The sequence below is a fragment of the Neovison vison genome, chromosome 8 (assembly GCF_020171115.1).
Source record: "Neovison vison isolate M4711 chromosome 8, ASM_NN_V1, whole genome shotgun sequence".
NCBI lineage: Eukaryota > Metazoa > Chordata > Mammalia > Carnivora > Mustelidae > Neogale > Neogale vison.
This window is the reverse complement of record NC_058098.1, coordinates 125,619,342-125,645,424: the sequence shown is the minus strand read 5'-3', so window position 1 is coordinate 125,645,424 and position 26,083 is coordinate 125,619,342. Positions and strand designations below refer to the sequence as shown.

The 26,083-nt window shown below is 48.8% G+C and overlaps 1 protein-coding gene across 3 annotated transcripts in view; it reads right to left on the bottom strand.

Annotated features, from left to right (window-relative positions):
* Nucleotides 1-736: 736 nt before the first annotated feature.
* The window catches only part of ITSN2 (intersectin 2), a 140,950-nt gene continuing 115,603 nt past the window's right edge, over nt 737-26,083 (bottom strand). For all 3 annotated transcript variants that reach the window (XM_044261982.1, XM_044261981.1, XM_044261983.1), the window contains 11 exons: nt 17,664-17,785; nt 14,557-14,663; nt 13,500-13,683; nt 9,275-9,373; nt 7,568-7,735; nt 6,951-7,166; nt 6,069-6,190; nt 5,221-5,303; nt 2,716-2,799; nt 2,108-2,281; nt 737-1,657 (listed from right to left, as the gene is read on the bottom strand). In XM_044261982.1, coding sequence (XP_044117917.1) covers nt 1,500-1,657; nt 2,108-2,281; nt 2,716-2,799; nt 5,221-5,303; nt 6,069-6,190; nt 6,951-7,166; nt 7,568-7,735; nt 9,275-9,373; nt 13,500-13,683; nt 14,557-14,663; nt 17,664-17,785 — 1,517 coding nt within the window. In that variant the 3' untranslated portion in view covers nt 737-1,499. The remainder of the gene's footprint in view (nt 1,658-2,107; nt 2,282-2,715; nt 2,800-5,220; nt 5,304-6,068; nt 6,191-6,950; nt 7,167-7,567; nt 7,736-9,274; nt 9,374-13,499; nt 13,684-14,556; nt 14,664-17,663; nt 17,786-26,083) is intronic.

The following is a 26,083-nucleotide window of genomic DNA, read 5'->3' as shown; positions in this document are numbered from 1 at the left end:
AAAAGTCAGCTGTTGGTCCTGCTGCACTCACGAGTCCGGGACTTAGTGGGTAAGACCTTATTTTTATCAATGTTCAAAACAAATTTCATACTCCAAACTCCAGAGCCCAAATAAGCAGCTCCGACGGTGCGTATGTGGCTCTGACAGGACAGGGAAGGGGAAAGGGGCTGCGAGAGGGCCCCTCTGAGGGGCCTGCTCAGGAGGTTTAATGTTTGTGCATTTTCTGGAGTCCCAAGTTACCCCTGAGGTTCCTGCTCACCTGGCAAGCAGAAGGACCCAGAAGGGTCTTTGCTCCCACAGAGGTCAGCAGTCTAGCCCCCTAAGATGGCCAAGCCCCAGAAACAGCAGGTGAATGGACCAGAGTCCTAGAGCAAGTAGGAGTCAAGACGAGGCTGCAGGGTCTCCCCGGCACACCCCACCCCCATGCCGCCCTTGGTTTTGCCACCGTTGTAGAAAGAAAATTTGGTTTCATTACCAGCAACCCCTGAAGTTACCTTTTAATTTTTTAAAAAAGATTTTATTTATTTGAGAGAGCCAGCGGGACACCACAAGCAGAGGGAGCAGGAGAGGGAGGCACAGACTCCCAGCTGAGCAGGGAGTCCAGTGTGGGGCTGGATCCCAGAACCCTGGGATCATGACTTGAGTCAAAGGCAGACACTTAACCGACTGAGCCATCAAAACTTACCTTTTAAGAGCCTTTCAGGTGAAACATAAATCAGTCAAACTTTGAAAGAAGTTACATTCATAAACTTATATTTTTATTCTTTCTGTACATATTGGCAATGATAAAGCTTAAAGATGCATGTCCTATGAAATAGGCAAAACAAGGAATTTACATAAATAATTTATACTTCAGAAAATTAAAGTTGAAAAATATTTCCATATCATTAGAGTTCACAGTATTTAAAGTAAACCAAGCTTTCCCCTTTATATTTCAAACTCTATTGTCTCAGCAGAGATGATAAAATCTAATTGGGAACAAAATGGTCAAGTTTGTGTTTTCGTTCAGTGCAGAGTAGACCGACTTCAGCACGAGGCTGTGCCCGCGCCGAGGTGGCGGCGCTTCTCCCCAGTCCTCCACCTCCTGAGCGCCTGTGGCGCGGCACAGCACCACCCCCCGAACCCCGGTCTGGGCCCCCCGGCAGGGAATGGCTACAGTGTCACCCAAACCACCCGCCCTGGGTACATTCAACCACGGGACAGTGTCCAGTGTTCTGATGCCTCATTTCCACTTAATACTTTTTATAGCCCTGAAAATGGAAACCCTGGCATCTAAACACAGCCAGAGATGTTAACACTAATACAAGGCACTGTGCTATGGGTTTGGTTTATTTATAGGAAAGATCATGGTTGCATAGATTGCTAGCAATTTAGTGTGCAAGAAAGTAGCCCCGGCGCGCGTGGCCCGTGATGGATGAAGCCGCGGTGCTCCTCCGGCCCAGGTGCAGCGCCGGCCGTCTGGCTCTAGCCCTGGCCTTTTGGGCAGATCCCTGAGCCCTCTACAGGAGAGTTTTTTGCTCAAAAAGCTGTAGGTCAAAGCGGACCCAGACCTCCCCAGTGGGGACCTCGTGCAGTAGGAGTCGGCGGGTTGTGGGGCCTTTGCTTTCTTGTTCTGTGCGAATTTTTGCCACTGGAACCTCAGTACGACCCAGGAAATCTGGTGAAAAGACATGCCAGAGTCAATGTTCCTTCTTTATAAAAGTCGCTAAAGAGAAGTACTAGGAGTATCTGAAGACATTCTAATCGCTTTCAGATGCAACTCAGTGGCTGTCACTGCGACTGTGTGCAGAGCGGGGGTGTGTGGGAGGAGACTGCCTCGTTGGGCTCCAAGTCTCTGCAGTCAGAGGAGGTGTCAGCCACTCAGGAGGTGCTGGGAGCAGCGCTCTGCTACTCTGTAGGGAGGGACTGGGGTCCCGGAGGGAAACACTCCGGAGGGCACCCGTTACCCCGGGGAGAATCCCCCTCCCCAGCCTTGCTTCTCCCCATGGGCCCCTGTCCTTTTCCTTAGGTGTCATGGGGTAAAAATGAAGCCAAGTACCCTGGACCCAGACCCCAAATTCTAGAGTACTGGGGAAACTCTGGGTTCCCTGGTCGAGTTATACTGTACCATCCGGTGAAAACTGGTCTCTGTCAAACATGGTGAGACACAGCACATCTTGGTAGAGATCCTTAATAAAGAACTGGCAGTTAAAGTTCCACTTGGGATTGAGCGTGTCCGGCAGGGTCCTGGTGGTATAGCTCTGGGAGCCCATGCTGATTTCACAGTATGGATTGCTCTTTCCTGAACAAAAAACAAAGCAAAGACGCATGTGGCATGTGTGGGTAGAATAAAGGACAACAGCACCTTCCTTGAGTAGAAGCAGGATCCAGACCACGAGATCAGGAGTCACGCTGGGGGCCCAGATCTGCCCGGCAGTCTCCGTGTGCCCAGTACCAACAGCAGCACAAGCCTGGAGCACCCGTGCGGGCTCCCGTGTCCCAGCTGCCTCCCACGAGCCCAGGCAAGTGTCCGTGCGGCTTCCATTCAGACGCGCTGAGGAGGGAGGCACTGGAACTTACTGGGAAAACATACCGGTGATAATATGGGTCCAAAGACCATTTTAGTGACAGTGGAAACACTGATATTTTTAAAGTGCCCCATTAGTCAGTGTTCAGAAGAGTCACCAGCAAAGAACAGAGCAGTTACCACATCTGTGGAACAGGAGAAGCATTTACCATTTGGTTTACAGGCTTTTAATTCTGTAGCTTCGATGACCTGCACCATCAGACGCCCGATGCCTGAAGTCTTTTGCGAGCGAGCTACAAAAGAGGAGGAAAGCCCGGTTAATTTCTTCTCCGAGCGTGCAGGGAGCGCACGTAGGACACGGAGCTCTAGATGACCTAACGCTCCCCTGCGGCCCCTGCCACGGTGCTGGGCCTGGCCGACCACCATCTGGCTGCTCTGCCTTTGCCCAGACTGTGTCCCTGCTGGGGCGCCTCATCCGCTCTCCCTGCTTGTCTGCATCCTACCCGGCCTTGAGGATGCACACGGCCCATCTGGACCCCCATCTCTGCCCCCTGCGCACCCGTTATCCCCAGCTTCTGCGCGTCCCGCAACTTCCTCTCCAGGAGAGGCCGCTGCAGAGCTCGTGTTTATGCAGCCTTGTAGTTAACGCTCTGTTGCCTAGCGATGGTCGCAGTAATAAAATAATACATTCTATCCGTTCAGCACTTAAAAGCAGCTAACATTTATTGGATACTTTGTGTCAGGCACCGTGCTAGACCTCTACAAAAGTTCCATCATTTAAACTGCACAATTCCGTGATCTGGTAGCTGAGAACTGCCATCTCCACACAGGACAACTGAGTCTGACAAAGGACTGGGATCGCCCCTGTCACAGAGGCTGTCAATGGCAAGGTAAAAAAAAAGTCACCACCAGGTACCAAAGGCTATTAGCCACCCACTGTCATTCCGTCACATGTAAACACGTCAGCTTATGAAGCAGTTTCACTTAAGACCTTGCTCTATTTTGAGGATGTACTCAAAACCCTTTCATATGGAGGAGAATGAGTCTGTGAACTCGGGATTATCTTGGTAAATATGAAGTTAAGCAGGTTTTGCTCTCAAGCATTTAAAAATGAACAAAAGGCTGCTTGTGAGCTATTGATTTTTCAAAACTTAGGGCGTGTAAAACTTTACGACAAGTGGTTCCCGGACCGCCAGGCCAACCTCTCCAGCGTGGCACTTACACTCCGTTCCCCTTAAAGACAGGGCTGGGCCATACTCATCTATGAAGGCCCAGTTAGGACTAGCACAGAGCTTGGCACAGAGTAAGTAATAAATGTCTAAAGAATTGAACATAGAGAAAATGCGTAACAGTATGTAGAGATATTGGTGTTAAGCAAAACTAACAGAAACACTGATTTATGTCTTTGACCAATTAAGAGATCGTTATATGCTTTACAGATCATTCAGTCGTTGATTCTTCAAAGGCAAGCATTTGAAGTACCATTAAAACAAGATTCAATCAGCAAAAGCCAATATGCACATACCTTTCAAGAGATTTAACAAAATAAGGGGAACCTGAATAAAAAAAACAAGAGTTGCAGCTACAGCAGGGGAACGTGAGGGGGAGGCCTGGACAGGAGAGGCCTGGGGGCGGGCACGGGCAGGGCTTCCGAGGAGGGCGGTTCCGTCGGGCAGTGGTGGGGGCGAGGCAGAGGGAAAGAAGTGGGGCTGTGCCCTGAGTCTGGGGTAGGACATTACCCTTAATTTGGGAGGCAACAAGGAAGACGCTTAGCAAGGAGATTAAGCCCTGTAAGAAGAATGCTCTGGAAATGAAAGGGACGGGCGACGGGGGCCTTGTGCCAGGGTGGAGGTTAGAGGGTCTTAACTGGGCTGTGCCACCGGGGAAGGACCAGGACGAGGGAAGGGAATGATAGAAGGTGCGCGACGCGGCCTCCGAGCAGGGCAGCGTGCGGGCTGAGAGCCTGCAGTGTGGGTGCCGGGGCTTCCCGGGAGATGCCAGGGTGCGAAGCCCAGCAGGCGGCCGGGAGAGGTCGCGGTGTGCCGGAGCGTGGGCTCAGGGAAGCAGCCCAGCGTGACTTTATGAAACAGCAGAGGGACAGAGACGCTTAGGCGAGGGCGGCTCCGGGTAGAACGAGAGGAGCCGCTCTGACTTCCTGCCGTCGGGTGCAGGGACCTCAGAGTGAGTGAAGCCATGGGTTAGTTAGGTCCCTGGTGTCCCATGAGGGAGCCATTTGCACATGACGGGGACAGCAAGTGTGAGGAGGAGGAGAGCCCTGGGATCTGGGCCCGGGTGTCGGAGGCGGACGGGTGGACGTGGAGGGGGCTGGGGCAGGCGCCTGGAGGGGAGAGGAGGAGCGGAGCTGAAGGCAGGCAGGCCGCAGACGTGACGTTGGGTGAAGCAAAACGGACCAAGCAAAAGTGGGCTTGGTTGTGCAAAGGACCTTCTTCCTTTGCCACAAGAGAAGCGAGGTCCCAGGGCTGGCACCGGATGCCCCCCATCTGTGTGGTGGGTAGTGGGTTCAAGGAGGCCCCGAGGGCAGGAGCAGCCAATGGGATCACAACTGCCTGGTCCCCCAGCAAGACTGTCCTTCAGGCTGTCGCTGTTTAGCCCCCTCTGCAGGAGCAGCAGCTTGTGTCCTGAGGGTGGGGCCTGTCCCCCTCCCCGGGGTCCCCTGGCAGCTGCTTCCAACCCTCCAGGGCACCACCAAGTACCTTGATAAGCTTTTTCCCGTTTCTTCTTTTCCGTGTCGATGTACTGCTCAGAGGCCGCCTTGATCTTCTGGACCCAGGCAGTCCTGGAGAGGCAGAGCACAGCCCTGGGGTTGGCCTTCCCGCACGCCTCCGGGGCTCGGCCAGGAGCGCCAAAGCTCGGCCCTCGCTCGGCCCTCCTGTGCTGCCCTCGGCTTTGACAAGTTTCCCATTACAGACCGAGTGTTAGTTCAACCGAAAGGCTTGTTCGCTACTTGAAGATCAAGCTGGGATTTGTGGGCAGCTACCGCTTAGAGAACACCAGACACCGGCAGGGTGCTGACACCCAGAGGGAGACGCAGGGCGCCACCACAGTGGCAATTCAGCACGACAGAGGGACATTCGACCTGAAAGCAAAGAAGCGAGCGCACAGAGGAGGGGGCGGGCCCCCATCTGCCATCACAGAGGTGGCCGTGGAGGATGGTGGCCGGGCAGAGAGCAGGAGCGCGGCGCTCCACACGCGGGCAGACATCCTGGCGGGTGGAGGGATGGGGCTGGGGCTGAGACACGCACACGGGCCTCAGAGACTGGGCGAAGGAGCCTGGCCTGCCACACGAGGGATTTTAGCAGGAAGCGAGGTGCCGGATCTCCCGTTTTGGAAGATCCTGAGGAGAGAGCGAGGCAGGGACACAGGCTGAGTTGATGGCAGCAAGCCGGCAAGTCCACACCGAGGCTGGCCGGTGGGACGGGGCTGGGTGGGACCGTCAGGGGAGCCTGGGGTGCAGAAGGAGCAGCACTGGAGCATGTCTGCAGGCGGCTAGTGGGACGGAGCCGTCCAGGCTTCAAGGCAGTCCCAGTTGGTCAGGACTAACCTCTCGTTAATGTTGTCTGTTCGGAGGGTGTAGACCCGGTCAATGTGAGAAATGTGGAAGACGGGCTCATCGCTGGAAGGGTCTGTGGGCAGTTTCACCAAGACTTCGTTCAGGAAAATGGGCTGAAAGAGTTAGGGCCGAAACACAGGCTGTGAGATGGGCCAGAACCCTCCACCCGCCTATGCTTCCAGAGAGCGCTGTCTGTCCCAAAGAGCCTTTTTTTTTTTTTTTTTTAAGATTTTATTTATTTGACAGAGATCACAACCAGGCAGAGAGAGAGGAAGGGAAGCAGGCTCCCCGCTGAGCAAAGAGCCCGATGCGGGGCTTGATCCTGGGACCCTGGGATCATGACTTGAGCCAAAGGCAGAGGTTTTAACCCACTGAGACACCCAGGCGCCCCTGAAGAGCCTTGCTGAGAAGCAGAGAAGAGGCTGGCTTCTCGAGCCTTCTACTTAGGGAAAAAGAGACAGTGTCCATTTTGTGGAAGAAGCATGTTGGGCAGATCAGAGATTCCTGAACTGGGGACAGGAGTTCCGAGTGTCCATGGGTCAGGGTCACTCAGCACTCTGCTCCCGCTTCAGTTTCATAGAGACCTGATGCTGAATGTGGATGGGGGCGGCGGGGGGGCTACATGTCAAGTTTGCCAGGGAGGAGGCCAGAGCCTACAGCTGGAGTCTGGCCATCAGCGGCCAGAGGGCAGTGAGGGCCCCGCCACACTGGGCCTTCCTCCCTGGGACGTGACGAAGGGGGAGTGAGCCATCTGGAGAGGGAGGAAGAGAGTTGCATGGGGACAAGGGAGGCTCAGGCCAGGAAGGAGGTCTTCGAGGTGACGGAAACACCTCGTTACACTCCTGATGCCATGGCCAGGGACGTGACACTTACCGTTTTATACATTTTGAACTGGGCATTGGACTTAGAGCTGAAAAGCTTCTCAGAGCCTGAGGAAACAGCAAACTGCTTGACCATGTGGGTCAGGAGCAGAAAGTCGTTGAAGAGGAATCCATGTAGCTCCTTATTGCTCTTGGTCTTATATAACTTTCCACTGTGCAGAAGCTTCCGGGGCCCCAGGCAGTTGGTGAGGGAGTTGAAAATCAGTTGCTTAAAGAGAAATTGTCGCTTTGTGAGTGCCAGCACAAGCCATCCTGTGCGCCGTGGGAAGCCAGTGCCCGGGACCTGAGGTGCTGTGGTAGAATCTTGTAGTTGGGAAGGTGGCTGGAACCATCCACCTTGACACAAAAGATCCTTGTGTTTATTTTTCCTCAGAGTTCAGAGTGGCATCGTGAAAAGGATTACTCAGAGCCACAGAATACGGATCTTAATGGCTGGATTCAAGGAACTCAAAAAGATCAAAGTTCTCTTTCTAAGAAAGGGAAATGACACCCCAGAAGGGACAGGATGGTGAGTCCCGGGGGCTGGGCTGAGGCAGATACTGTTCACAGGCTCCGGCTCCCCACCCAGCGGCTGCCCAGGGGGCCCCAGCTTAGCCCCACAGGGCTCACCTCTGCGAGACCGTCACACTGAACGTGGGCCTGGATCCACTCCAGCCGGTCGGAATTTTCTTTTTCCCGAACTCCTTCATTAACTTGGGAGCAAAGCTCCTCTGCCCGCTCCAGAGCCAGCTTTAGGGAGGAGTGGTCTACGTGATTCTCCAGGGTGTTCTCCAGAATCTGGAAAAGAGTGGGCCGCGTCATCCGGTTAGCAGCGTACCCACCCACCCAGGCGTCGTGTTGGCTGCTGCACGTGCTGGGCGCGGGCCACTGGCCGCAAAACTGCCCTTGAGGAGCTCATGGCTCCTCTGTTCCTGGGGAGACAGGGACTCGGGTAAGGAGATCAAGTGCCCTGAGACCTGGGCATCGAGGGGCTCTCGGTGGGGTCTTAGCAATAGGACCTGTGTGAAAGGGGCCTGCCTGCCGCCCCCAGTCACTTGAGCCAGTGCCTTTAACCCACCAGGGGACCTGGGTGTGAACCTGCTGAAGGACAATCACGTGTAACATTCTGGGGGTCACTGGTCTTTTTAAAAAATCTGTAGAAAGCAATGAATCCTCTGCTACGGGAAAAATACAATAAAATCATGTCACCCCCTAGTAGGAAACATGTTCAGTTCATTCCGAAGTGCCTTCAAACTAATGTCACAAATGCAAAAGAACAGAGGCGCATCCCCCTGTGGGGCCCCCGCAGCAGATGCCTCCTGACTGGACTCTGGTCACGGTGGGCCCACAGTCCTCTGTCTACAGCTCCAAAATGGGACAAAGCCCCGAAAGTCCAATATTCATTTGGTGACAAAACCTGACCTAGCCGGAAGAGAGGCCTTTATTTATTCTACTCGGAAGTGATGACTCACGTACGTCACTGTAGGAATACTACCGTGTTTGGTTAAAGGTGATGGCCAGGCTTTGTTGTGATGTCATATAAGAGACAGTATTTGAATTAAATTCTGAATTTTGAGACCCATCCAGCTCACGCTATTTCAGCTGAGGGCCTGCGGATGACTGCATTAAGGGGTCAGCTTGGTATCATCACTGTGGCACGAGGTCCACACTGAGCCAGCGCGGTTTAGAGACCAATGGTCAAGGGATAATCCGTAAAAGCAAGTCTTACACTACTTCTGCTGTTTTCCTTTGTAAGATGATTAAAATTGCATCTATGATAACTTATGGAAAGATGCTTCTCAGAAGGCATACTGGCTCAAGAGGGCCACCTAGTTTCTGTTAAAAGATGGATGGCTTTTAGGACTGTTGAGTTAGCAAGTTGAGGCGGGCACGGCGCGGGGATGGTGGTGAGCCCGGGTGAGGCTGTGCTGAGTCGGGGGCTCCTGAGACCATCCAGGTACAGGTGTTCAGCTGGGAGAAGAATTCTGCTCTCACCCGAAAGACTGCAGTCCAGGGTTGTACTAGCAGAGGACTCTGTCTGGGCTCAAGACAGGCTCCGCCGCTGCAGACCTAGAGGGCGACCGCCCTGCCTAGAAAAACACACTCCTGACTCTGAGAGGCCAGCGGAGTTTCCTAGGGGAGGGGGCGCAGGTTACTCCAGTGACCCTGGTTGACCTGTATTTGCCTAATCCGGATGCCCGTGTGCACTTGTGTGCGCACACATGGCCCGGCCAGTCAGACCGTGTGGCCGGGGAGGCTGGCGCTCTCCCGGGCTCCCTGGCTAGGGCCTCCGTGGCCCTCTGCGGGCCGCCGCTCCATCCCCGCCAGGGCACTCACGCTTCTGATGAGAAGAGGGTAGCGGGTGATCCTCTGCATGGGCTTCAGCAGGAAGCTGGACAGGGGCATCCCCTTACAGCGAGGGTCAGAAGCCAGCTTCTGCAAAGAATGGAGAGGCTCATGAGCAAATGTACCTTTGAGGAAAACAAAGGAAGCATCGATTGTACTCCTGATGTTGAGCACTTTGTAGATTCCTAATTTCTCTTAAAGACTCAGGATTTAAAAATGGTATGTCTCAGATGAACAGACCTCCGAGGGGAGGTCAACCTTCCTACCCCTGATGCTCAACCCAGCAGAAGCTTTCATTTCTCTCTTTCTCACATGGATTTGTGGCTATGCCATCTCTCCCTCCTTTGCTTCCGGAAGCACAGACCACTGTCTTCCCAGCCGGCTCCTTCCCGATCCCCACTTCCTTCCTCTTCTCCCAGCTCTTAAGTGATGGTGCTGCCCGGGGCCCCGTGCAGCGAAGTCCTGAGCGTCACCCAGACCCTCTCCAGAGCTCCATGCTTGCCGCCTCACTCTCCTTCCTACGTGGACCTCCCACTCAGTACCTCGACACACCCCGAAGTCCTCACCTTCCTTCCCGAAAGCCTTCTCTTCCACCTCCGCCCCTGAGCTGCTGCACCACTCTGCACCCACCCACCTTCCTGCCACACGCCGGGGAGTCCCCTTTCACGCCAGTTCATCTTCTAAATAGCTCTTGATTTCCCCTGCCTCTGCCTGCCATTGTCTCTGCTTTAGTTCGAAACAGTCACTACCGTTTATTGAGCACCTACGATGTGCCAGGTCATGAGTGCACTTGGCTACTGTGCCTTCTCTCTCTCCACCTAGTTCATAGTCATTTCTGAAGACTCACATTATGCCTCCCCTTGGGCAGCCTCTCCCCTTCCTTGACGCCCTCTCTCCTTTTCAGTGATCCTTCTCGAGCCCCACAATAACCCGTGGGTGCCTTTATCGTAATGTCACCTCCAGACTGGGTAAGACAGGGAGAGGGATCACGTCTGAGTTGTCTCCATGACCTTGTAGACTGTTAGCCCCAGGAAACTAAGTACCCCAACATATTTGCTTCTACTCCTATTAACCTGAATAAAGTAGCTACTATTCTTGGGTGACCTTTTCTTTTTTTAATGACCATTGGTAATGACTGAAAAGCACATTTATTATAATTTAACTTTTGCCACGGTGGGATATTAAAACTGTTCCCTCCTTTTGTTTTTGGATATATCTAAGATGTATTTTGTTCTGTATTATCTGAGACTTTTTAAACAGTTACATGGACTGGAAGAGATTATGCTGAGTGAAATAAGTCAAGCAGAGAGAGTCAATTATCATATGGTTTCATTTATCTGTGGAGCATAACCAATAGCATGGAGGACAAGGGGCATTAGAGAGGAGTAGGGAATTTGGGTAAATTGGAAGAGGAGGTGAACCATGAGAGACTATGGACTCTGAAAAACAGTCTGAGGGGTTTGAAGTGGCGGGGGGGTGGGAGGTGGGGGGTACCAGGTGGTGGGTATTATAGAGGGCACGGCTTGCATGGAGCACTGGGTGTGGTGAAAAAATAATGAATACTGTTTTTCTGAAAATAAATAAATTGGAAAAAAGAAAAAAAAAAGAATGAATATTATTGTTAGATTTTGTTTTTAATATAATGTAATCGACACAATGCCTTTCATTATGAGACTATAAACTTATTCTTACTATTGTTAACAGTTGTGATGACACCGATACCCTATTTATACTGTGGCTGTTATTACTATTTGGAAAATTAAAAAAATCTTTTACTCATGCTTTAGACGGTAAAGATCCAGTTTCTTTTCAAAGATTTTATTTTTAAGTAATCTTTGTGCCCAATGTGGGGCCTGAACCCATAACCCCGAAATCAAGAGTCACAAACTCTACCAATTAAGCCAGACAGGCACCCCTAAATATCCTTCATTCTACTATTCATTATTTTAAAGCATTTGCATGCACTCACAGTCCCACATTTATCTACTTATTCTGACCAGTGTTTGTGTCTGTAATTTCAGTTCCCTTGTATGTTTCTTCTGGTTCATTTCTAAGCAAGCCTGTGCCTCCTACCCTTACTAGTAGCCAACTTCATGAAGAGTCAGTCCTCAGGGCCTTACTTTAGTCGAATCATTTTTGCCTCCCGGAGATCATCATAAAGAATGTAAATATAATTAACATTTACTGAATGCTTATACATGCTGGTCTCTGCTAGAAAGTACTTTTTTTTTTTTTTTTAAAGATTTTATTTATTTATTTGACAGACAGAGATCACAAGTAGGCAGAAAGGCAGGCCGAGAGAGAGGAGGAAGCAGGCTCCCTGCTGAGCAGAGAGCCTGATGCAGGGCTCGATCCCAGGACCCTGAGCCGAAGGCAGAGGCTTTAACCCACTGAGCCACCCAGGCACCCCCTAGAAAGTACTTTAAAAGTAGTATCTGACCATCTCTGGGTTACACACTGGAGCCCGAAGGCACCAAATGTTAAGTAGCTTGCCTTGCTCACACGCCAGGCCATCTGATTCTGAAGGCTGCTTTATTCTAGGACGATGCATAATGGCCTCCTGGGATGATTCTATTTGGTTATGACAGACTTTTCTTTTCATGTAAGGTTTATTTTTATTCACTGGATTTTATTTTATTTTATTTTAAAGACTTTATTTATTTGACACAGAGAGAGACAGTGAGAGAGGGAACACAAGCAGGGGGAGTGGGAGAGAGAGAAGCAGGCTTCCTGCTGAGCAGGGAGCCGGATGCAGGGCTGGGTCCCAGGACCCGGGGATCATGACCTGAGCCAAAGGCAGACACTTAAGGACTGAGCCATCCAGGCATTCCTATTTGCTGATATTTTAATTAAGATTTTAACAACTATATTTATAAGAGATATTGGGTTATAACTCTTTTTTTTTCATTTTTGTAATTAAATACAAATGCAAATATAGGCTTTGGGGGTCAGAAACACTTTTGCCTTATGCAGTGAATTAGATGGGTTTGTCTTTCTTTCTTTGTTTTTTTTAACATTTTATTTATTTGAGAGAGACAGAATGAGTAGGGGGCGGGCAGAAGGAGAGGGCAAAGGACAAGCAGACTCCCCATTGAGCAGGTACCCCGAGATCATGCCCCGAGCTCAAGGCAGACACTTAACCGACTGAGCCACCCAGGCGCCCCACAGTTATATTCTATTAGTGCTTTTCAGTGTATCTGTTCTTAGATATATTGATATCATTTGTGCTTTTATCTTTATTACTTACTCCATTTTTTTGTTGGAATTTTTATCCTCTGCCTAAATATCTTACATTCTATGCTTAATTATTTTTTCCATTCTTTTTTGATAATGAAGACATTAAAATGATGCATTCTCCCTTCAGGCACTGTGGCTGTAACAGACCCCAATATGCAGTATTTCAGAAACCAAAAAACAAGAAGACACGTAGAAAAGGAAGAAAGCAGATTTAACTCTCATTTCTGTCACCACTTTAACATGTGTGGGAAGAGTGTGTGTTGCCCAACACGGGCGAAGATGTGTTCGCGTTCGCACACCGGGCTGGGCTGCGGTAGCCGCCGGGCATCTCGCTGCTGGATCTCTGGGAGGCTGTCGCTGACCCCTTACACTACCCACGGCGGTCTCTGACGGCCCTTCTAGCGTGACTGCGCACCAAGGCTTTGTTTTTAATTTACGACCATGGCTCCACGGAGCTGAATGTGTCCTCTCATTGGCTTCTGGACTTTTTGGGGACATCGGGGCACACGTGGAGCACATGGACAGAGTCACACATGAGTGTTTAAGCAACGTCCTAAGTCCAGTTTCGCCCTTCTCCTCTCGTTTCCTTTGGTCCCACTGTATGCATACACTCACATTTTATCTTGTTGCTTTTGATATATTTGAGTAAACTATGCTTTTTTGGGAATAAGATGGGTATAGTTCACAAATTTAATATAAATTTAATAAAGTGACATTCTGGATATTTTGGGGGTATAAAGTAGCTGATTTAATAGGCTTAAATAATACTCTACTAATAGATGGGCAACAACATGGTCCCAGTGGCAAGAAAAGTCAATTCTACATGAACCAACACTCAAAACATTCTTTGCCATATTGGTGTTTCCTCTGGCAAGTTGGGGGGGGTGCCCTTCCCCAGGCCGAGCCCCCTGACGGGCAGCGGTCTCTGCCTCCAGGCTCAGAACGAGGTGGCCTGCCCTCGATCCCAGAATGGAGTTACCTTTAAAAATTCCTTGAACTCCGTGTCTTCGTCCGTCTTCTGCTGTAACAGAGCTGCTCCGTTCAGCTGACAGCTACAGAACCGGATGTAAGCCTGCATGTGGGACAGCTCAGCGGCCAGGATGTCCCCGATCGTCTGCACCGGCATCTTCTCTCCTCCCGTCTTCTTCCGGACCCGCAAGGCCCTGCAACCAACACACTCCCATGGTCAGTTTCTAGCGAACTTCGTCAGTAAATAAAGGATGAATATCATGGGAGACTAAGGAAATGAGAACCAGTGAGTTACCTAAACACCTGGCACTGTGAGGGGAGAGTCAGGAGGCGGCAGCGGGGGCCTACGTGCTGCTGGCCAAGCCAACCTGGGTAAAACGTTAGCAAAGAAGAGTAAGAAAACGGAAGTCTGTACACGGGGGTATTTCTAGGTCCTTGGAATTGCTTTGGACTCATTTTTGGTTCTTAGCAAAGTTCCTTTAGAGAAATTCTAATGTGTTCTCAGCTGAACCAAGAAGGGGAAAAAGGGAGCAGGAGCCCACAGAGGCCAGGCATGGAGGGAGAGGTGAGCACTGTCCTCAGGAGAGCTGCTGCGCCCTGAGGAGGGCAGAGATGCAGCAAGGGCTGGGCTGGGCGTGCTGAGTCCCCTGCGCCCTGGAGTCCGTCCTCACAGGCGAGGGGGATGGGAAGTCACCCCAAGGAATGGAATTTCACACAGGGACTGAGGAGACTGCCAGACCAGCCAGTATGCCTGGGGCAGGAGCTACAGCTTCTCTCCTACTCTAACTAGAGTCAAGCAAATTTTGAAATCCTATGTTAATATATGATTTTATGATTTAATTTTTCTTTGTCCAATTTTTTTCTTTGTTGTATTTCTCAATTTCAAGAATTACGTATTTTACAGTTACGGGGCATTTCATAAAATGACAATAAAATAAAAAGCTTGAGGGAGCAGAGAACAATTAAAAGTTCCTTTGCTAAACAGCCCTGTGGGGAGTCAAGTGAGGACGTCCTGATCCTGGGGGCTGGGGGTGTCCACTGCTGTGTGGGAGTCGCTCGTAACTCACTTCAGCAGCTTCGTGTTACACATGATGAGCTCCTTCCAGTTTACAAAGATCAAGGCCATTTCTCCTTCAGTGAGAAAGCCTGACTCCACCATCCGTTTCTGAAAAACCTAAATTCAAGACACAAAAGAAATGTTAGCTGGGGTGTGAATACACAGGCTATGTGGTCTAAATCAAACAACAACTTCACATACTGAAACTAATATGATCATGATGTTTTTAAATAAGCCTACTTATGATTGCTAAATTTTCCCCCCAATTTTAATTTAAATTCTAGTTAGTTAACATAGAGTGTATTACTGGTTTCAGGACCAGAATTTCGTGTTTTGTCACATATATATAACACTGAGTTGATTGCTAAATTTTATTTTATTTATTTATTTGAGAGAGAGAGTACAAGCATGGGGGGTTGAGGGGGAGAAGGAGAGAGAGAATCTCAAGCAGACTCCCCGCTGAGCATGGAGCCTGACCTGGGGCTCAATGTCACCATCCTGAGATCAAGACCTGAGCTAAAACCAAGGGCCAGATGCCCAACTGATCGAGCCACCCAGGCGCCTTGATTGCTAAATTTTAAGTTGCATAATTTCCCTACTGTTTGCTCTCTGGTTCTTACTAGGGCTAATTCTTCTTCTTCTTCTTCTTTTTTTGGTAAGTGGGCTCCATGCCCAATTTGGGACTTGCACTCACAACCCTGAGATCAGGAATCACATGTTCCACTGATCGAGACAGCCAGGTGCCCCTTATTAGGCCTAATTCTGAGAAGGACTGAGGCCAGTACTCTCATCAATAAGAGGAGCTTCTCCTACCTACTGCCTAGGGAGATGAAGCAGGTTCAATGAAACCATGTGTATAAAGTACCCGCACCTCGTGAAAGCTGCAGAATTGAGGGGCTGGGCAGCCCAGAGTCCCAGAAGTGGTCTGTGAGAGGGTCAGCAACAGAGAAAGTGGTGATTTACACGGCCCCCACGCAGATGAGGACTTCAGAGGCTGGCTGGCTGAGCAGAAATGCTACCCTCTATCTACATTCCATGACACTGGAGGATTTACGAAGCTGATGGGTACGTATCTGCACACGCCTGTGTGCGTGTGTGCACATGCTGTGAGTGGGTTCTGAGTGAACTTCACAGATGATGCAGGGCAAGCCCAATCAGCTATTATTATTATTATTTGTTTTTAAAGATTTATTTGTTTTTTAGACAGAGTGAGTTGGAGAAGGTTCAGAGCAAGAGAATTCTAGGCAGACTCTGCACGGAGCGTGGAGCCTGAGGTGGGGATTGATCTCTTGGTCCCGAGATCATGACCTAAGCTGAAATCCAGATCCAGTCCCTTCGCTGACAGAGCCACCCAGGCGCCCTTCAGCTGTTGCTTTTCCCGGGGCACTCATGAGGAAAGAAAGGCTGAGAGAGTGATCTGCTCAAGGTCACAAACCTAGACCACGAAGGAGCCAGAACAAAAACACCAGTCTTTTTGACTCTAAGCTGGTTTCCACAGACAAGTGGGATTCCCAGCAAGTGACTAGTCTAAAGTCTTCGGAAACCGTGAAGTTACCCGAGATAACCTTCTCCTGTGTGATCTTTCCGAGATACACACGACACGTCAGCCTGCTAAAGGCGCTCGAGGGCCCTGTGATAAGGCGCAGGCTCCTTCCGAAGGCTCCCCACGCCCGCGCGGCCTGCCCTGCCAGCTTCACCCGCCTGGCCCCCGAGGCCTGGACACGCCACGCGGGACCAGCCGCAGGTCCCCGGCTCCCGGGCACAGCCTTCCCACTCCTACTTCCTCTTCCAGGCACACTCGTCCTTGTCCTTCTGGTCTGTCCTGACTCTCCTCTGTGGCAGGGGTGGTCAGCCCTCTCCTGGCCCCCACCTCTCTGTTCTGCTGCTATCTGTCTGTCTGTCTGTCCGCGTGACTGTGAACTCCTGAGGGCGGGAACTTTCTCCTCCCCTCTGCTCTCCAGCACAGAGCTTTCTGCCCGTGGCAGGTCTTCGGTGAGTGTCGATTTACTGAGTTGTACTGAGCACGGACTCGAAGGATTCAGGTTAACAGTGCTATGAACCGGACGTTCTGAACCTTCGTCGTTCCAAGACTGGAGCGAGGATGTCCGGATCCTCTGACCGGAGCGCGCCCTGGCAAGGTGGTGGGTCTGCTCCGAGGCGCCGGAAGGCCGGGAAGGCCGGGAAGGCACCTGCTGGTCTGTTCTCTCACCCGCTGATGAATACTTACTCATCCCATTCACCTGCCTCCGGGAGGGAAGCAGAGGAGGACGGTCGGGCCCTCTGAGAGCCTCCGTGGGGATGGCGATGCGCCCGCCTGGCCTGCGAACCGCGCTCTCACTCTACCTGCCCCCGACGTGAGCCCCTGCTCCTCAGCCAGGGCAGGCGGGCAGAGTGGGAATAACCCACGGGGAAGTGACGGGTCTGAGTGGGGGAGGCGTGCGGCCCAGTGCACGCTCCACGCCGGTGTCCGACAGGCGCTTCCACGGCCATTGGCAACCTCCCAGCACTGCGACCTGCCAGCGGCGGGGTGATACTCGGAGGGGTCAATGACAAGATGGGTTTTTCTTCTCGCCATCCTTCCAGGTCAGGGAAGTGTAGACGTAAACACACGTAATTCATTCAGGGCCGACGGGAAGGCCTGTAAAGGGCCACACTGAGTTTTGGGGACACGGGATGAAGGATGCATGTCCCTGCTGTCAGGGGCTCACAGCCTCGCGGGGAAGAGACACGTTACCCACTAGCAGCGTGGCAGAGTGCACTTGGAGCAGAACAAGTGTGTGGGTCGCAAGCCCCAGCTTGCACGCGGGCTGGAAGATGGCGCGAGGGCGGGCCTTTCTGGGGGCCGCTGGAGCTTCCCCGCCACGCCTCCAGCGAGGTCACGGCTAGGCACCTGCTGGGCCCGCTGGGGACACGTGTTCTCTTCGGCGGCTTGTTTATTTAACTGGGCTTCTCATCCCGAGGGCCTTGACACCTTTGGTGGGAACGAGGAGCCACGGAAACAAGTCTTACTTTGTCTACTCAAACACAGACCATTTTTAAGTGCTGCTCTAGCGGCTGTCGCTGGCTTGGGAGTCACTGGGAACGGGAGTCGGCGCCGACAGGGAACACAGGCCTCACCTCCACGACGAGCTGCAGGTCGTCCACGTACCGCTCCTCCGTCCGGATCAGCTCGTGGATGTAGCCCTGCCTCTTCCTCTCCCCCGGCTGCATGGTGTCCAGGCTCTGCAGGTCCGCGCACCCTACGGGAAGACAGGGCACAGGTTCAAAACAGCCCTTTCGTCTTCTTGGTAGGAAACAGACAATTATCAGCAGATGTGCTGGGTTTCGAACGGAGCCTCGAAAGAGCCACGCAGCTTTCCGGAGTACCCGATGGTCCGCAGAGCGGCGCCCACCTGCCGAAGGCCGGCCTCGCCGCCCGCTCCCCCGGAGCCGCAGGGAGCCAGGCCCCTGCCATCTCACGGGGGTCCGCGCTTCTCTTCCAAATCAATGACAGAGGAAGGGGTTTTAGGAATGGCCTCAGAGGAGAACTGTTCTGAACTTGTGGAGAACCTGTGCGGTTCTCATCGCTGCGGGACATTTTCAAAGGTAGATAGTGATCTTCGAGATATCAAAGATACTTGATTGATTAAATCAATCAGCTGAGGGACAGATTTGATTAAATCAATCAAATGCCTGAGACCAGTGTTTTCCAAATTGCAGGTCATAAGCCATCTGTGGATCCGTCCATCAATTTTGTTTTTTTAAAAATGTGGGTTAGGCACGCTCTCTTTCCCTTTCCCTCACTCTCTCAAATAAATAAATAAAATCTTAAAAAAAAAAAAAAGAGCATCTCAGAGGCTAAGTCGGTTAAGCATCTGCCTCCTTTCAGCTCAGGTCATGATTTCAGGGTCCTGGGATCCAGCCCTGAGTCAGGCTCCCTGCTCGGTGGGGAATCTTCTTCTCCTTCTCCCACTGCTCCAACGCCTGTCTTGTGTGCTCTTTCTCAAATAAATAAAATCTTAAAAAAAAAAAAAAGTGGGTCGGGGGGCACCTGGGTGGCTCAGTGGGTTAAGCCTCTGCCTTTGGCTCAGGTCATGATCTCAGGGTCCTGCGATAGAGGCCCAGGTTGGACTCCTGGCTCAGTGGGGAACCTGCTTCTCCCTGTCCCCCTGCTCATTCTCTCACACTCAAATGAATAAATAAAATCTTTTAAAACATGTGGGTCAGGCTTAGCATTAACACAAACAAATAAATACAAACCAGCTGGCGTGCAGCATTGGGAGGTACTGCTCTGTGAACACTTTTACGTAGGTATGTAGAGTATCTTACTGCTAAGAAATGTTTGAGGAACATTGCTCTAGATTTCTCAAAGTCAAGTGTTACAGTTAGGAAACCTGAAATTCCTGGGATTCAGCAGGTCCCAACAAGGTCACTGCCTTAGCCACCAGAACTGGCTCCAGGACATCATGGCTGTAAGACCTCGAGGCAAGTCCCCAGCAGCCTCGCGTCAGGGTGAGCGCCATTGCTCAGTCTGGATCAATTCAAGGGCACACGGGAGCTGACCTGAATGTCAGCCCGAGAACCGACATGATTCCAGAATTACTTGGTACATAGCTGAGGGCTTGCCTTACGCACGGTGGCGGCGGACTACCTCAGGTAGGCCTTCCTCAGACAAAGAGAAAGAGCAGGTAGGTACCAGCAAGCTACCACGTGAGGGAGACAGAAAGCCGAGTGAGGTGTGGGTGACCGTCGAGGTTGAGGCAACCATGAGATGCAGCGGGGGCGGGGGTGTCACACTGCCCCAGCCTTCATCCATGGGACAGGCGTGGACCGACGCAGAGGCACCACTCGGAGATGTGCTTGTGGGGCACTGGGAACATATAAAGCCACAGAGGCAGAAAATGCAAGGATCAGACTGGGCTTTTCAAGGGGGCTTCTCTTTTTGCTTGCCTTTGAGTTTTTATATATTTTGTATAGATCTGGGCCAACAGTTCTAAGGGAGAAAATTGGTCTATTTTCTGTACGTGTTGCCAACAGCTTCAAAAAAATTCTTCTCACAGTAAAACAGAAATAAAATAAGGCAGGTTGTGTTTGGTGCTTTCAAGAAGACATCATGGTGCCACTGTCATGTTCAAAATTATCCAGCTTTTCTGGGGATCGTACTGTACCCTGCTCTGCCGGCGAGAGCTACAGAAAGACCAGGTGTCCTGACCCCATGAAGCTAATACAGACGCCTGTCTGACTAGGTTGTGGGGAGCAGGGAGGCTGGAGGGGAAATGTCAATGGCGACGTGACCTGGGATCACTGGTCAGAGTTACCAGCTGACTGGGATGAGCATCGGAACGGTTTCTTTTTTTTTTTTTTTTAAGATTTTATTTATTTATTTGGCAGACAGAGATCACAAGTAGACAGAGAGGCAGGCAGAGAGAGAGAGAGAGGAGGAAGCAGGCTCTCCGCGGAGCAGACAGCCCGATGCGGGGCTCGATCCCAGGACCCTGGAATCATGACCTGAGCCGAAGGCAGAGGCTTAACCCACTGAGCCACTCAGGTGCCCCGCATCGGAACGGTTTCTAAGTCTCTGAGGTTACCGCATCTCTTACACCCATGTGTACGGATTTCAGCCATTCACCTTCTCCCACGTCCTTCCCTGTAAATTTACTCATGTTTGAGTTAAATATGTAGGGGACCATGGGTTTTATGTATTGATTATGTTTCTTCTAATACTCACTACAATAAATACATAACTTTTAGAATAAAACAAGTTCTCCTATGGGGCGCCCAGGCGGCTCAGTTGATTAAGTGTCAGACTCTTGATCTCAGCTCAGGTCTTAATCTCAGGGTCATGAGTTCAAGCCCTGCACTGGGCTCCACACTGGGCTTGGAGCCTGCTTAAAAAGCAAACAAGTCGTCCCAGTACTATTTTGCCACCGTGTAGTGTACCATCTGGTATGTGGATCACACTTCGGGAAACGATTTATGGTAAAACCCACGAGCATCAGCCTATGTTCTGTACCTTGGAATAACAGGAAAAGTCTCAGATATTTTATCGTTTTTAAAAATTAATTAATTAATTCTTTCAGTACAAAGGTTCTTAAAATTTTATTCTCTTCAAGTTTCCAATTTGACCCCAACCCTCACTTTCAGACGTTCTTACCTCTGATGTCAGGGGAAAGAAAGGCATGGCAGCCCTTTTACTTCTGCCCTTCACTTCCCTGCTCCTCACCCCTGTACTTCCTTCCTGTGTGAGGGGATGAGGGGATCCTGTTTCTTCCTGGAGCCGCGTCGTTAACCGAACCTCTCCTTTTGACCCCTTGCTGTCCTCTCCACCCACACTGTCCAACATGTTGGCCATTAGCAACACGGAGCACTTGAACTGGGCCAGTCCAAACAGAGAACTGCTCTAAGTGTGAGATACACACCAGATTTCAAAGAGCTAGTACAAAAAAACCTAGCACATAAAATAATGCATTAATAATTCTTATGTTGGCTGCATATTAAAATGGTAATATTTTGTATAATACTGAGCTAAGTAAAAAATTATTCAAATCAATTTCATGTTTTACTCTTTAAAATGTGGCTTTTGGAAAATTTTAAATTACAGATGGGCTGGCTGCATTTGTGACTTACATTATATTTCTATTAAACAGCTCAAGCCAGCTGGAACATTTTTTATTATGTTCCTTCCCTAACAGGATGTTTTAGCGGCTTCTGCTATCTGCAGAATAAAGTCTTAGCTTAGTAGCACAGGGCTCCAGAGTCTCTGTAATCTACCCACAGCTACATCTGCAGCCTCACCTTTGACCATGTAGCCCGCCTGTTAGCCGCCCTGGCCCAGGCTCAGTCCTCATGATGAGCTGTCCACACTGCCCATGGCCCTCTTCTCCACACACAGCCAGCTTTCTAACCCTTCAGGGTACAGCTCATGTGACCCTACTCTGGGGGAGCTCTCCCATCCCTATCCCACTTACCCCCAGCTTGCCTCTCTTTTGTGCTTCCAGGCTAGTCTGCATCTGTATTTAACATTTCACATAACGTAACCTGCGCTATAGTTCACCTCTTATATAGTTGGTGTGTCCGTCTCTCCCACTGGAGGTCAGGGACAGGATATCCCACAGTTCTACAATATCAAATTTAACATAGCGTTTTGACCAGGAAATATCTGTCAAATGGCAGACCGTTAGGTTGGTCCCCAGACCTGTTTCTCACCTCTCCTCTGCTCTGTACTACAGGGAAGCCAACCCCACAGGCTGCTTGTATAAGCTCCTATTTCAGTTGGCTTCTGCCCAGGTTTGGCCAATGAGAGGAGGCTCCGGAAGGAGACCACAGGGCCAACTGGGAGAACTCTCCTCCTGCTAGAAGAGTGAGAGGATAGGAGAGCTTTTAAGTCTGCTGGGTCAAGAAGTAAACAATTGCTAGGTTTGCATCTCACATAAATGGGGAGTTCAAGAGTTCCAAAACTGATGGATCAGCAGAAAAATGGTCCCTAGCTGGTGATACCCTTAGTGTGGTTGGCCAAAGAAAATGTGCACTGTCCAGAGGGTCTCTCTCACAACCGTGGTTCCACATGATTTCCACAGGAAAACCATCTCACTAAAGAGGAGTTCAAAGTAAAAAATTACCAAAAATAAGAACTGATCCACCATAAATAAAAATGATGACTAGAAAGAACCCTAAAGGGGGTCATCTGGCTGGCTCAGTTGGTATAGCACTGAACTCCTGAACTTGGGGTTCTGAACTACAGCCCCATCCTGGTGTAGAGATTTCTTAAAATAAAATCTTAAAAAACAAAACAAGAAGGGTGCCTGGGTGGCTTAGTCGGTTAAGCATTTGCCTTCGGCTCAGGTCATGATCCCAGGGTTCTAGAATTGAGCTCCACATCAGGCTCCCTGCTCAGTGGAGAGCCTGCTTCTGCTGCTCCCTCTGGCTTGTGCTATCTTTCTCTGTGAAATAAATAAATAAAATCTTAACAACAACAACAAAACCCCCAATAACATAAAGTAATAGAATAAACTCATAAAAAAAAAGTGAAGTTTCTATATTTAAAATAACTCAAGATATACATTAAGGGTTTAAATACATAAACACCATCCATAAAAAAGAATGGCCAGGGATGCCTGGGTGATGCATTCGGTTAAGCATCTGCCATTGGCTCAAATCATGATCCCAGGGTCCTGGGATCATGTCCCACGTCAGGCTCCTTGCTCAGCAGGGAGATTGCTTCTTCCTCTGCTGCTGCTCCCCCTGCTTGTGTGTGTGCTCTCTCTCTGACAAATAAATAAAATCTTAAAAAAAATAATGGGCAAATGTAAAAAGAAACTAATAAGAATGTTATTATCGGGGCGCCTGGGTGGCTCAGTGGGTTAAGCCTCTGTCTTCGGCTCAGGTCATGATCCCAGGGTCCTGGGATCGAGCTCTGCATCAGGTTCTCTGCTCAGTGGGGAGCCTGTTGCCCCCCCTCTCTCTGCCTGCCTCTCTGCCTACTTGTGATCTTTGTCTGTCAAATAAATAAATAAAATCTTTTAAAAAAAAAAGATTTATTAAAAAAAAAAAAAAAAGAAGGTGGCCTGGAAAGACAAAAAGATGGAAAACATAAAATGGACGTTAAGGGACACAGAGGACAGAATGACATCACCCCATACATCTAATGGGAATCTGGCGAGGGGGGTGGTGGTGAACAGAAATAATGGGAGGAAGTGATATTGAGATTATAATGGTTGAGAATTTTCTAGAATCGATGAAAGATATACCTCCACATATTCAAATGGAACAAAGATTCCCGATTATGGAAAAAATAAAAACGAATCTATACCTAAACTGAGCAAAAATAACTGTCAAACCCAAATTCTAATTATACACCATTCATGGTTGAGGGAGAAATACAAACATTTTCAGACAAAGTTTGAGGGCATTTCCCACTAATAGGCTGACTAAAGGAACTATAAAGAGTTGTATTTTGGGAAGAAGGAAATTGAATAAGAAGGAATAATGAGGAGGGCTGGGGGACTCAGTCAGTTAAGTGTTTGCCTTTGGCTCAGGTCATGATCTCAGCATCCTGGGATTGAACCCTGCATCAGGAACCTGCTTTTCCCTTCCCTCCCTGCTGTCTCTGTTTCACTTGTTCAAATGAATAAATAAAATCTTAAAAAAAAAAGAAGGAATAATGAGATGTAAGGAGTGGTGAAGAAAGAAAAAGAAGAAAGAAAGAGAAAAGGGAAGGAAGGAAAAGAAAGAAGGAAAGAGAAAGAGGGAAGGAAGGGGGAGCAAAAACACTAGTAAATATGTGAGAAATCAAAATAATCATTGATGATATAAAGTAACAATAATGGTAGGTATAAATTCAAGGTGGATTTTAAATTTACTTAAAACTAATTTTTTAAAAATTTATTTATTTGACACAGAGAGCAAGAGCCAGAGCTCATCCCACAGATACAGCTAGATAACATTGACATCAGTGAAAATAAACCAGAAGACATCAGGAAGACTGGCGTGCTACTAAACAATGAATAGAACAATGAATAGATCAACCAAGAAATCAAAAGGAAATAAGAGGGGTGCCTGGGTGGCTCAGTTAGCTAAGCATTTGCCTTCAGCTCAGGCCATGAGCCCAGGGTCCTGAGAACAAACCACACACTGGGCTCCCTGCTCAGTGGGGAGTCTGCTTCTCCCTCTCCCCCTGCTGCTCCCCCAGCTCATGCTCTCCCTCAAAGAAAGAAAGAAAGAAAACCTTAAAAACAAAACAAGACAAAAAACCAAAAAGGAAATAAGAAAGTATATGGAAACAAATGAAAATGAAAACACAATGGTCCTTGGGGTGCCTAGGTGACTCAGTGGGTTAGGCCTCTGCCTTTGGCTTTGGTCATGGTCTCAGGGTCCTGGGATTGAGCCCCACATTGCGGGAGGAGGTGTCTCTGCTCAGCAGGGAGCCTGCTTCCCCCCACCCCTGCCTGCCTCTCTGCCTACTTGTGATCTCTCTCTCTCTGTCAAATAAATAAATAAAATCTTAAAAAAAAAAACCCAAAAAACCCCACAATGGTCCAAAATCTTTGAGATGCAGCAAAAGCTGTTCTAACAGGGACATTCATAGTAATAAGGCCTACCTTAAGAAACAGGAAAAATCACAAATAAACAACTTAACATTATACATAAAGGAGCTAGAAAAAGAAGAACAAATAAAAACCCAAACCAGTGGAAAGAAAGTAGAGGTTAGAACAGAAATAAGTGAAATACAAACAAACAAACAAACAAAAACAACAGAAAAGATCAATGAAACCAGGAGCTGATTCTTTGAAATTGATAAACTTTTAGCCAGACTCATAAAAGAGAAAAAGAGAGAAAGAGAGAGAAGGAGGACTCAAACAAAATCAGAAATGAAAGAGGAGAAATAACAACCGACATCACAGAGATACAAAGGGTTATAAGAGAACATTATGAAAAATTATATGGCAACAAACTGGACAACCTAGAAGAAATGGATAAATTCCTAGAAACATATAATCTCCCAAAGTGAATCAGGAAGAAATAGAAAATATGAACAGACTCATTACCAGCAACGAAATCGAATTGGAAAATTTAAAAACCCACAACAAAGAAAACTCCAGGACCAGATGCTGTTGCAGATAAATGCTAACAAACATTTAAAGACATGTTAAACTTATTCTTCTAAAACCATTCAAAAGAATAGAAGAGGAAAAAAATTTCTAAATTCATTTTATGAGGCCAACATGACCTTGACACCAAAATCAGACAAAGACAGCACAAAAGAACTATAGGCCAATGTCTCTGATAACATAGATGCAAAAATCCTTAAGAAAATACTAGCAAACCAAACTTAACAGTACATTAAAAAAGTCATTCATTGCAACCAATTGGGATTTATTCCTGAGATGCAAGGGTGGTTCCATATTTGCAAATCAATCAATGTGATACATCACACAAACCCATAGCTAACATCATACTCAATGGTAAAAACTGAAAACTTTCCCCCCTAAGATCAGGAACAAGACAAGGATGTCCACTTTCACCACTTTTATTCACATAGTACTGAAAGTCCTATCCACAGCAATCAGACAAGAAAAAAGAAGTAAAAGGCAACCAAAGTGGTAAAGTAGTAGTAAGACTTCCACTATTTATAGATGACACAATACTATATATAGAAAACCCTAAAGATTCCAACAAAAAACTACTAGAACTGGTAAATAAACTTGCAGGATACAAAGTCAATATGCAGAAATCTGTTACATTTTTATGCATTAATAATGAAACAGCAGAAAGGGAAATTAAAAAAAATCCCATTTACAACTGCACCAAAAAGAAAAAGTACCTAGGAACCAAAGAGGTAAAAGATCTGTACTCTGAAAACTATAAAACACTGATGAAAGAAATAGAAGATGACACAAACAAATGGAGAGATACTCCATGTTCATGGACTGGGAGAACACGTATTGTTAAAATGTCCATATTACCTAAAGCAATCCCCAGATTTAATACAACTCATAAAAATACCTAAAAGCATTTTTTTCACAGAACCAGAATAATCCTAAAATTTGTAGGGAACCACA